The 13,044-nt window shown below is 53.2% G+C and overlaps 1 protein-coding gene across 3 annotated transcripts; it reads left to right on the top strand.

Moving 5' to 3' along the window:
* The first annotated feature begins 75 nt into the window (after positions 1–75).
* Positions 76–9,780, top strand: CPNE9 (copine family member 9). Of its 3 annotated transcripts, XM_056804598.1 has the most exons (21): positions 76–1,056; positions 2,240–2,280; positions 2,524–2,570; positions 2,670–2,773; positions 2,884–2,920; positions 3,181–3,183; positions 3,963–4,039; positions 4,996–5,059; positions 5,251–5,354; positions 5,551–5,655; positions 5,825–5,866; positions 6,232–6,307; positions 6,566–6,619; positions 6,725–6,786; positions 7,066–7,112; positions 7,409–7,590; positions 7,987–8,114; positions 8,357–8,459; positions 8,558–8,615; positions 8,896–8,969; positions 9,341–9,780. In XM_056804598.1, the coding sequence occupies exons 1-21, from the start codon at positions 989–991 to the stop codon at positions 9,518–9,520; spliced, it is 1,656 nt and encodes a 551-aa protein (XP_056660576.1). In that variant the 5' UTR covers positions 76–988; the 3' UTR covers positions 9,521–9,780. The 3 variants fall into 3 exon arrangements, with proteins under 3 accessions (XP_056660576.1, XP_056660574.1, XP_056660575.1); XM_056804596.1 differs by lacking the exons at positions 76–1,056; positions 2,240–2,280; positions 2,524–2,570; positions 2,670–2,773; positions 2,884–2,920 and having other exon boundaries at positions 3,131–4,039; positions 8,357–8,453; XM_056804597.1 differs by lacking the exons at positions 76–1,056; positions 2,240–2,280; positions 2,524–2,570; ... (6 more) ...; positions 5,551–5,655; positions 5,825–5,866 and having other exon boundaries at positions 5,878–6,307; positions 6,443–6,619.
* The last annotated feature ends 3,264 nt before the right edge of the window (positions 9,781–13,044 follow it).

Consider the following 13,044-nt stretch of genomic DNA (forward strand, 5'->3'; position numbering starts at 1 on the left):
GATTAGCCTAGAGCTGGCTTGGAGATCCCACCCACCTGGCCCAGCTGCCTCAGCCCCAGCGGGGATAGAACATTTGGGCTCGGGGAGAGAAGGGATCTTGAGCAGCCACTGGGTACCCCCTTCCCTTCCAGGTGAAGTAAGGCTGAGCCAGATGGCTGGATCCCTCTGCCTGCCTCTAACGGGAGTGTGTGCCGGGTGGGCAGGCAGGCCGACCGGCCGATCTGGGCTCCCCCAGAATAGGCTAGAGGGGGATAGGCCAGGGAGGGCCCGCTCGTACCCAGCTTGGGGGGCTGCCTTGGGGTTTGGCCGAGGAGCCGCATGGGACGGGGGCTTTGAGCAGGTCCATTAGGCGGTGAGGGAGTTGGGATAAACTCTTTTCTGAGCCCTAGTGGCTCCAAGTCTAGGAATCTCGCAGGCTTGCTGCTCCCCTGTAGGCGACGGTAGCATTCAGCACCAGAGACAGCGTCGGGACAGCCCCGCTCCGCGGGGGGTGGGGGGGAGGTAGGATGGGGGCCTGCTAAACCCCCAGAGAGCTCGGGAGGTCACTGCCCTTTGCAAGGACTTGTCTTGGTGGATGGGGCGAGGGCTGAGCTGGAAAATTAAAGTTCTGCCCCCTCCCTCTCCCGGGAGAGCAGCCTGCTCCTGACCACCGGGGAAAGGGTGCTTCTGGGCGCCCCTGCGGCTCCTCGGTCGGAGGGGGGGGGGGGGGGGGGCTTACTCCAGCAGGGCTCGGGGCTGCCTGCCGCGGGGCCGGGCGGGGCCTGTGCTGCCATCTGGAGACCGCAGTGGCTTCCACAGGCACAGTCTGGGCGCGGGAGCGGGCGCAGCAGCAGCAGCAGCGCGGGCGTGATCGCACGCCCGGGCTGGCTGGAGTGAGCGCTGGGGTGGCCGCCTCCGCGCTGCCCCTGCACATGGCTCTGGCCCGCGGCGGGGGTCACCCAGAACCCACGGGAGCTGCCTGTCCACCTCCTTCCCCCAGCTCCAAGCCATGTCGTTTACTGGAGCCTCAGACCGCAGCGTCCCGGCCACCAAGATCGAGATCACCGTGTCTTGCCGGTGAGCCGGGGGCCCTAACGCTTAGCCACGGGTGGAAGGGCAGCTGGCCGGCCGGCCGGGTAGAGGTGGCTCTCAGTTTCCCTAGTGAGGGGCGAGGAGCTGAGACCCTTTCCGAGCCGCAGCTGAAAGGGGAACGGAGCTGGTTGGGGCGGAGAGGGGCTCGGAGCAAGGGTAGGGACAGATGAAGAGGAAGCCAGGGGAAGGGGCTAGGGGCCGAAGACTCAGGGATTTGGAGCGGGGGGCAGGAAGCGAAGACCGAAGAGTGGCTGCGAGGAAAGGTGGGAGTAGGCGGGGAGGCTTGAGGGGAAAGGAACGGGGTAGAGGATGGAAGGGAGAGGAGCAGAGGGGTAAAGATGGGGGGAAGGTGCTGAGGCAGTCAGGCAGAGGCTGGAGGAGAGAAACAGGTAGGGCTCGGGAAGAGGAAGAGTAGCCAGGAGAAACAGAGAGGAAGGGGCTGTGAGAGGAGTCAAAGAGAATGGGTGTCGGGGGAGAGTCCAGGTATAGGAACGGGGTGGGGGTAGGGGGGGCCGAGAAAGTGGCGGGGAGAAGAATAAAGAGAGCGGAGATCTGGAAGCATCTGGCCGAGTTCCCAGCGCCTCTGGCGTTGCCTCTGTCCTCTCGGGGTCTGGGGTTCGGGCTCCAGCCTCCCGCCCCAGCTCCTGGGAAATCTCAAGAAAGAAATGCCGAGATGAATACAGAATCTCTGGGGGGAAGAACTAAAGCAGAAGGCCGGGCTGTGTATTTGGGGCGAGGACACGCACTAGGGCTTGTGGAAGGAATCGAGAAAGGGCTGGGGAAGAGAAAGTTGCAGACCCCGCCTATGATGCGCGCCGAACGGAACAGTCTCTCCCACATCCCGGAGGTCGGCTCCCTGATAGCTGGGGTGAGGGTAAGAGGGGCCTCGGAGAGCAGGAGCGCTGTCCAGGGTCCCGAGGAGAGGATGCTGAGGGGGTCCCAGGAGCCCCAGAGTCTGGGATCCTGCTCCCGGAGCACCGCCCCTCCCCAGGACCCTGGGCCTCATCCAAACCTCTCCATCCCACCACGGTGACTACCACCACACCTCTGGGGAGTCCTCTGGAAGAGGGAGGGAGCAGCTGACCCGCAATTGGTCTGTCTCGGTCTTTCTCCTGTCTGTCTGTCTGTCTGTCTGTCTATCTGTCTGTCTATAAACCGCTTTCTCCAGGAATCTGCTGGATCTCGACACCTTTTCCAAGTCCGACCCCAGTAGGCAGCCGGCCAAGATTGGGGGCAAAGGGGCAGGATGGAGGCGGAGCCAGAACAAAATCGGGGCATGGGAGGAGGAGCCGAATCGGGGCGGGGCAGGACAAGGGGGGGCGGGGGAGGTCAAAAGGGGAGGAGGACCGGAGGGGAGAGGCCCTTAAGCTGCACTCGGCCCACCAGGGTGGGGGCGGTACGAGGACCCCAGGAGCGGGAGAGGTGGGTTGAGCTAACTATCTGTCTCCGCAGTGGTGGTGCTCTTCACGCAAACTAGAGCCAGCCAAGAGTGGCGGGAGGTGAGTGCGTGGGTGTGAGGGCACGAAGGCGGGATGGAACTTCTCTCGCAGCTCTCCTCTGAGGCAGATCTAGGCGTAACCTCTGGTTCCCTGCCCCAGTTCGGCCGGACCGAGGTAATCGACAACACGCTGAACCCGGATTTCCTCCGCAAATTTGTGCTGGATTACTTCTTTGAAGAAAAACAGAACCTGCGCTTTGATGTGTGAGTATCCTGACCTAGCGCCAGGCCTCTGCCTCCACCCCATCCCCATTGGGGCATCCCCTCCACCCATCCCGACAACTCTGACCGGCTCCCTCTGGCTTTCTCCGCAGGTACAACGTGGACTCGAAAACCAACATCTCCAAGCCGGTGAATGACTGCCCAGACCCAGGCCTTTTGCGCTCTTGTCCAAACTCCCAGCTTTCCTACCCTCCTTCCTCTTGGGTCCTCCTTAGACTCCCCCTCCCCCCTCACACCCAGACTGTAACACTGGAAAACTCCTCCAGCCCCCTACCTCTCCCGGCTCTCCTCTGGGCTCCAAAGGGCACGTCGTGGGGGGCTCTGCTGGCCCCATGAATCCCTGTTAACTTCCTGTGTTTCCTTTTTGCTATACCTCGGGGACCCTGCAGAAGGTGAGGATTAACAGGATCTCCATCCAGTTCCGGTGGGAATGGAAAACAGAGCTGGTCCAGGGAACCCCCTTTCCAGTAGGCTCCCATCCTGCACCCTTGGCCCAGATGTCCAGAGCAAAAGCCAGCCTTACTTTCTCCTGACCCCTTTGTCACTCTGTGCCCAAATGCCCCAAACAATCCTTGGACAAAGGCCCTCTTTTGGCCTCCCTTTCCACATCTGTAAAATGTGGAGCTTTGCCAGCTCCACAGGAGCCGCCCAAATTAATCTGGACAATGTTTGGCCCATTTGGGCCTGAACTATATTACTGGTCCAGGAAACTATCTGGGCCTACAAAGTTAGAGGGAAACTATTACCAGCACTGCAGTTTTCTCCCAGAAGCCTGCCTCAGACTACACAGAACTCCAGGGTTCCACAAAATAGTCTGGCAAATATGGAATTCAATTCTTTCTAAGATCCCTTCCTGCTCTAACTGGGTATTTTCAGGATCCTCTAAAAGGCCCCTGTCCCAGCTATTGGTTCTGACCCAACCTACCAAAACTAAGGCGTGGACTCTACCAGTCAAGTCACCCAACTTCTACCAAGCCCTGCTGTTTCCTTCAGGAGGCAGAATTCACTTCCTCATCCAGAAGGACCCTGGTCCTCTAGCCATCCTTTCCCCATTGTCCCCTGGTTCTGCCCTTCCAGTCCCTTAGATCATAGGTGTGTGTGTGTGTGTGTGTGTGTGTGTGTGTGTGTGCGTGTGCTTCCTGTTGTCCCTGATTCTATGTCCCTTCTGCAGGATTTCTTGGGACAGGCATTCCTAGCACTGGGAGAAGTCATTGGAGGGCAGGGAAGTCGTGTGGAACGTCCACTCACGTAAGACCAGCCCTCAAGGAGTGGGGAGGGTAAAATCTTTATGCTTTGGGAGCCTCCAAGCAGGTCCACTGTTCTTATTAGATGAGAGTGGATCAGAGAGGAGGGAGACAGCCCAGATTCCACCACCCCAAGGTCATGATTCTAGTCTCTTTACAGTCTGCCATCACCCAACCTTTCCAGATTACTCCCTTGCGGGAACTGCTCCAGTCACTGTTCTACTTGCCCCCTTCTGTCCACGCCATTATCTTCAACCCTTCCTTGAACTGCTCTGGCCATACTACTACCCAAAGTGACCCCATCCCATCTCCACTGAGCCATTTAAAATGTCCCCTAAGCTCCTAGACTTTTGCCACTTGTTACCCAAATGATCTTTGGCGAGTCACTTTAATTTAACCTATTTTCTCCATTGTAAAATGTGAGATTTGGACAACTAACCTATAAAGTTCCCTTCAACAATAAATTCTATGATCCTGGGAGTCTTAAAGGAACTGTGGTAACTGTGCCCAACCATTTTAAGGGTTGTCGTATGGAGAAAAGATTATTCTTATTCTTACCTGGGCTCAACCTCTGAAAGAATTTCTTAAGAATTGGAACTTTCCAACGGAATGGGAAGCCTTGGGATGTAGTGGGCTCCTTATTATTGACAAGGCTCAAGTATTGTGGATTAGGACTTGTTTGGCATGTGCTAAAGGAAATTGGGGTAGGGATGGGACCCCTTCCAGCTCAGAGAAACTGATCCCACTATAGGAAGGAGCTCCCAAAAGGGAGCACAAATCAATTTAAAACAGTTGGATCATTCTCTCTCAGAATGATGCAGTCTCCCTCCTCTCTCTAAATGGTTGGGTCCTCCCTTCCCTCTAACACACACACACACACACACACACACACACACACACACACACACACACACACCTTTCTACTTCCTATAATGATCAAGGGCTCATTTCTGTCTCCAGGGGTGTTCCTGGGAAGAAGTGTGGAAGCATTCTGCTGACCGCAGAGGAGCTCAGTAATTGCCGGGTCAGTAATTCATACCTCTGCTCCCCTTCCCTTGTTTGCCCTCCTCCCTGAAAAAACTCTTCAGACCTGGTGGCCCTCCCTAGCTCTCTGTTATCTCAACTTCCCTCCCATCCCCTTAAAGGGATGCAAGATAGCAGGTGTCTAGGAGCAAATTGGGCTCCCCTTCCCCCAGCTCTGTCTCCCATTCCCAGGACATAGCCACAATGCAGCTCTGTGCCAACAAGCTAGACAAGAAGGATTTCTTTGGCAAGTCTGATCCTTTCCTAGTCTTCTACCGGAGCAATGAGGATGGCACGTGAGTTGCCCCAACATGACCAAAGGGTAGAGTCAGGGATGAAAGAGCCAAGTCCCCCTTTCATTTAAGTGCAACAAGAAGGAGAGCCCAATTTCCATTGATAATCTGGGCTCCAGCCAGTGTCATTCCCCACATCCCAGAAGCTCTAGGCCTCCCTTGGGTCCAGCTTCACCTTTGGTGTATCATTCCCACACAGGTTCACCATCTGCCACAAGACTGAGGTAGTGAAGAACACACTGAATCCTGTGTGGCAGCCCTTCACCATCCCTGTGCGGGCCCTCTGCAATGGAGACTATGACAGGTCAGGGCACTGCCCAGGGCTTAACCAGGATTGATGAAGGGGCTGGGCCAGGGAGAGGTGGTAGGCTGTTGCAACCCAGTATGGAGGTACCAGTCTCTAGGCCTCAGCTGGTGAGAAGATTTCATTGGAGAGAAACATCCTGGATCACATTAATTTTCCTGTGTTTCAGGACGGTGAAGATAGATGTATATGACTGGGACCGGGATGGAAGGTGAAGCTATCCCATGTTCCTTCCCCCAAAAAGCCACCCCACCCACTTTTTCCCACATAAAAGCAATACTTAAAACTATAAAAGTTCCATATATGATCCTCACCACACCTTGGTAGGGTTATCATCCTTCCCATTTGACAGATTAGAAAACTGAGACCCAGAGAGGTTCCCTGACTACCACATTTCCCAACTCAATCTTTTTTCCACTATACTATGCTGTCTTTCCATTTTCCTTTCCTTGTGCTGAAATTCTTTTCTCCTGGGAGACTTATTCTTGAAGTTGGGAGGCTAGGAAATCACGGGAGGGCCTGGAGCCCAGGCGGATGTTGCCTTCCCACCCATTTCTGGTTCTTCTCTTGATGTAGCCATGACTTCATTGGAGAGTTCACTACTAGTTACAGGGAACTAACAAAGGCTCAAAGTCAGTTCACGGTATATGAGGTAAGATGTTCCTGGATCAAGCTGGGGGTTACCCAGAATCCGGTAGCTGCTCTGTGTTCCCTCCCCCAATGCACGCAACCTCATCGTCTCTTGTGCCTCCCTTGCTTCATCTCAATTGATTCTCTCCCATTTCAGCCATTGACGGCTTTCCCTATGGCCATCACTGATTCTCCAGAGCCCCAGTCCCTGCTCCCTCCAGTCTGATCCACAGCATCTCCACTTTCAAATCCAATGGCTCCTTCCCTGTCCCCACTGCAGGTTCTCAACCCCCGGAAGAAATGTAAGAAAAAGAAATATGTCAATTCAGGGACGGTGAGTGCCATCTGGAGCCCTGCTTCTGGCCGGCCCTTTCCTTTTCCCGCTAGTCCCCTTTCTCCACCTTCAGACCATCCCTGGGACCTTCTTTCTCTTCCCCAGGTGACACTGCTCTCCTTCACTGTGGATTCTGAATTCACCTTTGTTGATTATATCAAGGGAGGGTAAGTCGCTGCACATGGGGGAGTTGAAGGCTGCTCCCCCAGGAGAAAATGGAAGGGTCTTGGGTCTCTTTTCTCATAAGGGTGGATCCAACCACCCTCTCCCAGTGCACAGGCCCCCTTGGGACCCAGGCCAAACCAACAGCCTCCTAAAATGGCACCAGCAGCTTGGCTATACAGCATGTGCCTGGTGTATGCGGGTGTGGTGAAGTCTGAAAAGGGAAGCCAATCTAGGTTCTTGAGCAGAAACAGCGCTTCATCCGCCCCCTACCCTTCCAACAGGACCCAGCTGAACTTCACTGTGGCCATAGACTTCACAGCCTCCAATGGTGAGCACTGGGATGAAAAGAGGAATCTGGGAGGGATCACCAGGGAAGAGCCTGACCTGCCAACCACCCGTCATTCCTCAAAAAGGATCTTAAAGGAAAATGCTTTCTGTCTCCTCACTCTCACACTGGCTACCATCACCACCCCAGAGGCCCAACAGGAGGACTTAGCAAGACCCTTTCCATCTCCCTCTCTGCCCCACACCCTCTCCCATCAATGCTCCGGAGGCCCAATGGGAGGGATTTAGCAGGGGGGCCACACTAATGACTTGGGGACTCGGGGTACTGTGTCCTGACAGGGAACCCACTGCAGCCCACATCTCTGCACTACATGAGCCCCTACCAGCTCAGTGCTTATGCCATGGCACTCAAGGCCGTAGGGGAAATCATCCAGGACTACGACAGCGACAAGCTCTTCCCTGCTTATGGTTTTGGAGCCAAGCTGCCCCCCGAGGGACGCATCTCCCACCAGTTCCCTCTGGTATGGGCTGGGAGGGCCTGAGCAAGGGCCCTCTGGCCCTCCTGGCCGGTTCCCCCAGGTGACGGACTAGAATTGCATGCTGCTTCCCTTTTCCATAAGGTCAGAATAGAATGGGAAGGGACACTGGAGGCCCCCCAAACCCTACCCCCTCCTTTTGCTGATGAGAAAACTTGAGAATGAGAGAGCCTAAGTGATCTGTCCAAGCCTGTCCTTCCTTGCACTTTGCCCAAGACTCTGCCAGATGCCTAAGCCTCAGGGGTCCAGCCACCACAGCCTTTCTGGATCCCTGAGAGAGAGGCAAGGTCCTTGGTCTGCTCCCCATTCCCATTCTACTCGTACCAACTAGCCATAGTAACCCTCTTGAGCTAAGCCTCCCCCCGGCATTTCCACTGGCAGAACAACAACTCTGAGGACCCAAATTGTGCAGGCATTGAGGGTGTCCTGGAGAGTTACTTCCAGAGCCTTCGGACTGTCCAGCTCTATGGTCCCACCTACTTTGCTCCAGTTATCAACCAGGTGGCCCGGTATGCAGGGGGAGGGGTGCATGGGCAGGAAAAGGGCCAGTGGGTGGGCAGAGAAGCAACTGGGGCAATGCTGACTCCTGAAGGGATCCTGCTGGGGAGTGGGAAGAGAATTCACAGCAACACTTGCAGCTCTCTTAGGACTGAGGGGGTGGGAGGAGGACCACGGAGATAATTGGTGATCTGCAAGGTCTCTTCCAAGGCTATCCTTCTAGGATGCAGAATCTCTCTCTGCTTTTTCTCAGAGCTGCAGCAAAGGTCTCTGATGGCTCCCAGTACTATGTGTTGCTCATCATCACAGATGGGGTGATCTCAGATATGACACAGACTAAGGAGGCCATTGTCAGTGTGAGCTGGGGAAGAGAAGGGGTGATTGGGAAAGGGCTGGGGTCTCCCTTCTGTTTCCTCTTCTTCCTAATGTCCTACCCCCATTCAATTCCCCATAGGCCTCCTCATTGCCCATGTCTATCATCATTGTTGGGGTGGGGCCAGCCATGTTTGAAGGTGAGTCTGAGGGGGTGGCAAGCTGGACTGGGTTGGGGGAGTGAGGTCACAAGTCAAGGTGTTTTCCAGGCTGTTGGCCTGAAGGGAAGGTATGAAGAGAGAGAGTGGAGATCCCGGTCTCTTCTCTGGGGCTATCCAGAGGTGGCCCCGAAGTGACAAGGGGTAGAAGCTAGGGATGCTTTCTTGCTGGGTCTCTACTCTGTGGGACCCTAGCCACGACTGGGGGCGATGGGGAGGAGCCAGCCCACGAGCCTGTGAGAAGAGTGTATCTTTTGTTTAGCAATGGAAGAACTCGATGGAGACGATGTCCGTGTGTCTTCTCGTGGGCGCTATGCAGAGAGAGACATCGTTCAGGTAGTTCCAGGCAATGGCATTGTGAGTGCATGTGTGTTTGTGCAGGGAGGAGGGGCACAGGAAGAGCCAGGAGTGGAGGAGAGGCCTCCCTCCATTTGACAGTGGAGAGTGAAGCCCCCCTTTCCCTCCGGTACCTCAGCTCAGTACCGCTTTCCTCTCTCCTCCATCCCCCAACCTGCCCATCATCTCTCCTCCTCTTCCAGTCTGGCTCTTGGCTGTGTCTGTTGCCAAGCCTGCTCTTTCCCTGGCCTCCAATGTCCCCAGTTCTTGTCCTCCTAATTATCTCACTCTATTGGCTTTCCTCCCCTCTATCTAACATGCCCACTTCCCTTCCTCATTGCCATTCTGGCTTCTCCTACCTTTTATTCTAGTTTGTGCCATTCCGAGACTACATTGACCGCTCTGGGAACCAAGTGCTGAGCATGGCAAGACTGGCAAAAGATGTGCTGGCTGAGATCCCAGAACAGCTGCTCTCATACATGCGTACCCATGACATTCAGCCTCGGCCTGCCCCCAATGCGGACCCCAGCCCCACGGCCCTGGGGCCCTGAGAGGCTGGTCCGTCTGCCCTATCGCTTCCTGTGTAGTCACCTCGAGGGCTGGGTTGAGCTGGGCTGGGCCCAGCTCCATGTCCCAGAGCTGAGTGAAAGGGTCAGCTTCATACCAAGCTAGGAACCTGCCTCCAGAGGGTGGGTGGGACTGACTGAGAAAGGCATGCCACCTCCTTCCCCCAAGCCCAACCCCCAAGCCAACTGAGAGTCCCGCTACCATAGAGCCCTTCCGCCAATAATAAAGCTGAGCTTTACCCTCACACCTGTCTCAGCATTCTGCTTTGGTGGGCAGGGAGGGGGAAGGGTCCAACCTGGATGGCTGAACCCGGAGGGTCTGGGGTTAGGCACTGCAACAAGAAATCGTAGCTGAATGATCAGATGGCAATGGGAGGGGGGCAAGTTTCATTGTGAATTGGGAGATATGGAAGGATAGAAGCCATAGACAAAGGGACAAAACCAAGGCCAAAAAAAAAATATAGACCTTATTCTGAGAATGGGAAAGAGAAGTCAGTTCTCTATACCTGGCTTCTAAGACAGGATATTTCCTCTTCTAGTAAACTCCAAATGGGTACCCAAATCTGCACCCCATTAGCTCTGGGATCAGTTATGCCCCTCCATCTTCATCCCATTTCTTTTTGCCTTCCAAGGCTCAGCTGCCCAAATAGAGGAGGCTTTTCATGAAGACTCACCCCCTGTAGGTCCTAAGAAATGAGATGTTCTGGCCCCTGTGTATGTTTGGTGGGGGTGGAGGCAGGACAGGGATGGGTAAGAAGGTTAGAAAAGGGGGTGAATGGAGAGGGCTGGGGCATCCCTAACAAAACCAATGATCAGAACTGATCAGGGCCATTCCATCACACAGGTTCCTTCTGACTATGAACCTAACTCTGCCCGGTTGAAATGAACTTTGTGGGTGGTCCAGGTGGGAAAATAAGAGTGTCTTATGAGCTGACCCCAAGGCCCTGATGCTCCAGGGGTTCGTTTTCTGCAAAGCAAACTCTGCTTCTCCAAGTAGAGCCTAGAAAAAGGCTTCGGCCTCCCCTCCCTAAAGCAGCATTTGCATAAATCCTGGAGGGTCTGGGAAAGGAACCATCCTTTCCCATCCCATTTTCCCAAGCACAGCAGAGCTAGAAGATGGTTACTCCAATTACAAGTCACAGGGAGCTTTCCTCCCTCCTCTTCCTTCCCTATTTACTTAATAACAAGCATTTATTAACCTGGGTAATAGGGACATAAAACCTAAATGAACCACAAACAGTCCCTGCCCTCAAGAAGCTCCCATTCTTCTGGGGCTACAGATGAATATAGAGAAATAAACATAAGGTAATATGAGGAAGAAAACACTAAGGAAGGTCCTTGGTAGGGAGTAACATCTGAGATGAACCATGAAGGGAGTTCGGGATCCTAAGAAAAAGAGAGAGTGAATTCCAGGTCATGAGGGAGAGCCAAGAGAAGGAATGAAGAATTCTGGATGCAGAATGTATAAAAGGAAGTTTTGTGAAAGGTCTGGAACATTAGGATGGAGCCATATTTTGAAAAATTAAACACTTTCTTCTGTCTTAGGTTCCAAGGCAGAAAGGTGGTAAGGACTGGGCAACAAGGGTTGTGACTTGCTCAAGATCACAGAGTTAGGAAGTGTCTGGGGCCAAATTTGGACCCAGGACCTCCCATCTCCAGCCCTGGCTCTCTAGCCACTGAGTCACCTTGCTGTCCCAAGATGGAAGTGAAGGTCTAAATGGTGAGCAAGAGAGTAGAGTTTATCTTATAAGTTAGAGGAAGCCACAGAAGATTGGGAGGTGAGAAAAGCCCTAAGTAGAGTGATGATTATCTGAGTCAGAAGATGGGGGAAAGGGGATAAACATTATGGAAGGCAGGCAGTATTAATTAACTAGAGGGGGTAAGGGAGATGAAATATAGAAGCCTGCAACAGAAATAAGAAAGTATGGGAGAGAGAAAGGGTTTAGGAGGGGAGATTAAATTCAGTTTTATTTTTTAAACCCTTACCTTCTATCTTAGAATCAATACTGTGTATTGGTTCCAAGGCAGAAAGGTAGTAAGGGCTAGACAATGGGAGTTAAGTGCCCAGGGTCACATAGTTAGGAAGTGTCTGAAGCCAATTTGAACCCAGGACCTACTGATTCTAGGCCTGGTTCTCAATCCACTGAGTCACCCAGCTGACCCTAAATTCAGTTTTTAATGTACTAAGTGGTTTTCCCAAAGCATAACAATAGTAATAGCACTTTAAGCATTTACATGTATATCTCATTTAATCCTCACAACAACCCTGTGAGGTAGGTTTTTTTAATTTTTATCCCCATTTTACAGATGAGAAAACTGAGGCAGACTGATAAGTTGGATTTAAATTCCTTTCTTCTAAAAGCTGTCTGATGCTTACTCCAGCAGGCCAGCTAGCAAGTTACCCCACCTCCTATTCAGTAAAATCTAGTGACACCCCACTCCCCAGGATCAAATATCAAGTCTCTGCTGAGCTTTCAAAGCCCTCCCTAACTTGGCCCCTTCCTACTTCCCAGTCTTCTTGCTTTTGAGCCTCCTCCACCTATGAGCTGATTCCAGGACAGGGCCTCCCATCTCTGGGCCAGTGTCTGGAGTGCTCCTCCTCCTCCACCACCCCTCTGCCTCTAACTTCCCCCTTCCCCCCACTTCCTTGGAAACAGCTCAGATTCCACCTTCTGCCCGAGACTCCCCCCATCCCCAGCAGCTAGCCCCTTCCCCCTTCAGATTACCTTCCATCTATTCTGCAAAGATATTGAAGCACCTTGTTTTTACTTATGGGCTCCCCACTTAAACTGGAAGCTCTTTGAGGGCAGAAGCTGATTTTGCCCTTTTTTTTGTATCCCAAGGGCTTAGTACAGTACTTGACATAATGCTTAATAAATGTTTGTTCATACTAATAATAGCTCCCACATAGCCCTTTAAGGTTTGCAAAGTACTTTGAAACCATCTCATTTTATCCTCACAACTACCCTGAGAAATAGGTGGTTGAGACTATTATTATTCCCACTTTACAGATAAGGAAACTGAGGCTGTGACCTGCCCAAGGTCACACAGCTAGTAAATGTTTGGGGTCCTATCTGAGCTCAGATCTTGTTGAGATCAGGTACAGTGCTCTAGTAACTGAGTAACTAGTTCAATGTAGACTGAATAGATGCTTAATAGACATCCAAATGGAGCTGTCCAGCAGGCAGCTGAAGAAACCTCAATCCTGTGGCAAAACTCGAAGTTCAGCTTCCTGGCTCCAGTCCAACCTCTCCCCCCTCTTCTTTTTTTGCTTCTGGTGTTCTAAATTCAAACAGCAAATTCAATGGGCCGAATTCAGAGAAACCCACGACCCCCAGGCTGGCCTCCGGCCAATGCCCATCTTCTGAAGTTCTATTCAGCACTGGGAGGCAGGACTGCAATCTTCCCGCTGCCGGGAAGGAAGCATCGTCCTTGAGACTATCGCACACTCCTTCTACTGTGATCTGTCTCCAAGACTCGTCTATCTCCCTCCCTCCAGCCCAAGTGGA

This window comes from Monodelphis domestica, chromosome 7, assembly GCF_027887165.1.
Source record: "Monodelphis domestica isolate mMonDom1 chromosome 7, mMonDom1.pri, whole genome shotgun sequence".
Classification (NCBI taxonomy): domain Eukaryota; kingdom Metazoa; phylum Chordata; class Mammalia; order Didelphimorphia; family Didelphidae; genus Monodelphis; species Monodelphis domestica.

Bases quoted from the DNA above. Each gene is read 5' to 3' on its own strand.
- CPNE9 (XM_056804598.1), top strand. From the start codon at position 989: ATGTCGTTTACTGGAGCCTCAGACCGCAGCGTCCCGGCCACCAAGATC. The intron at 5,060-5,250 runs GTCAGTAATTCA...TCCCATTCCCAG, and splicing joins AGGAGCTCAGTAATTGCCGG to GACATAGCCACAATGCAGCT. The intron at 6,620-6,724 runs GTGAGTGCCATC...TCTCTTCCCCAG, and splicing joins AATATGTCAATTCAGGGACG to GTGACACTGCTCTCCTTCAC.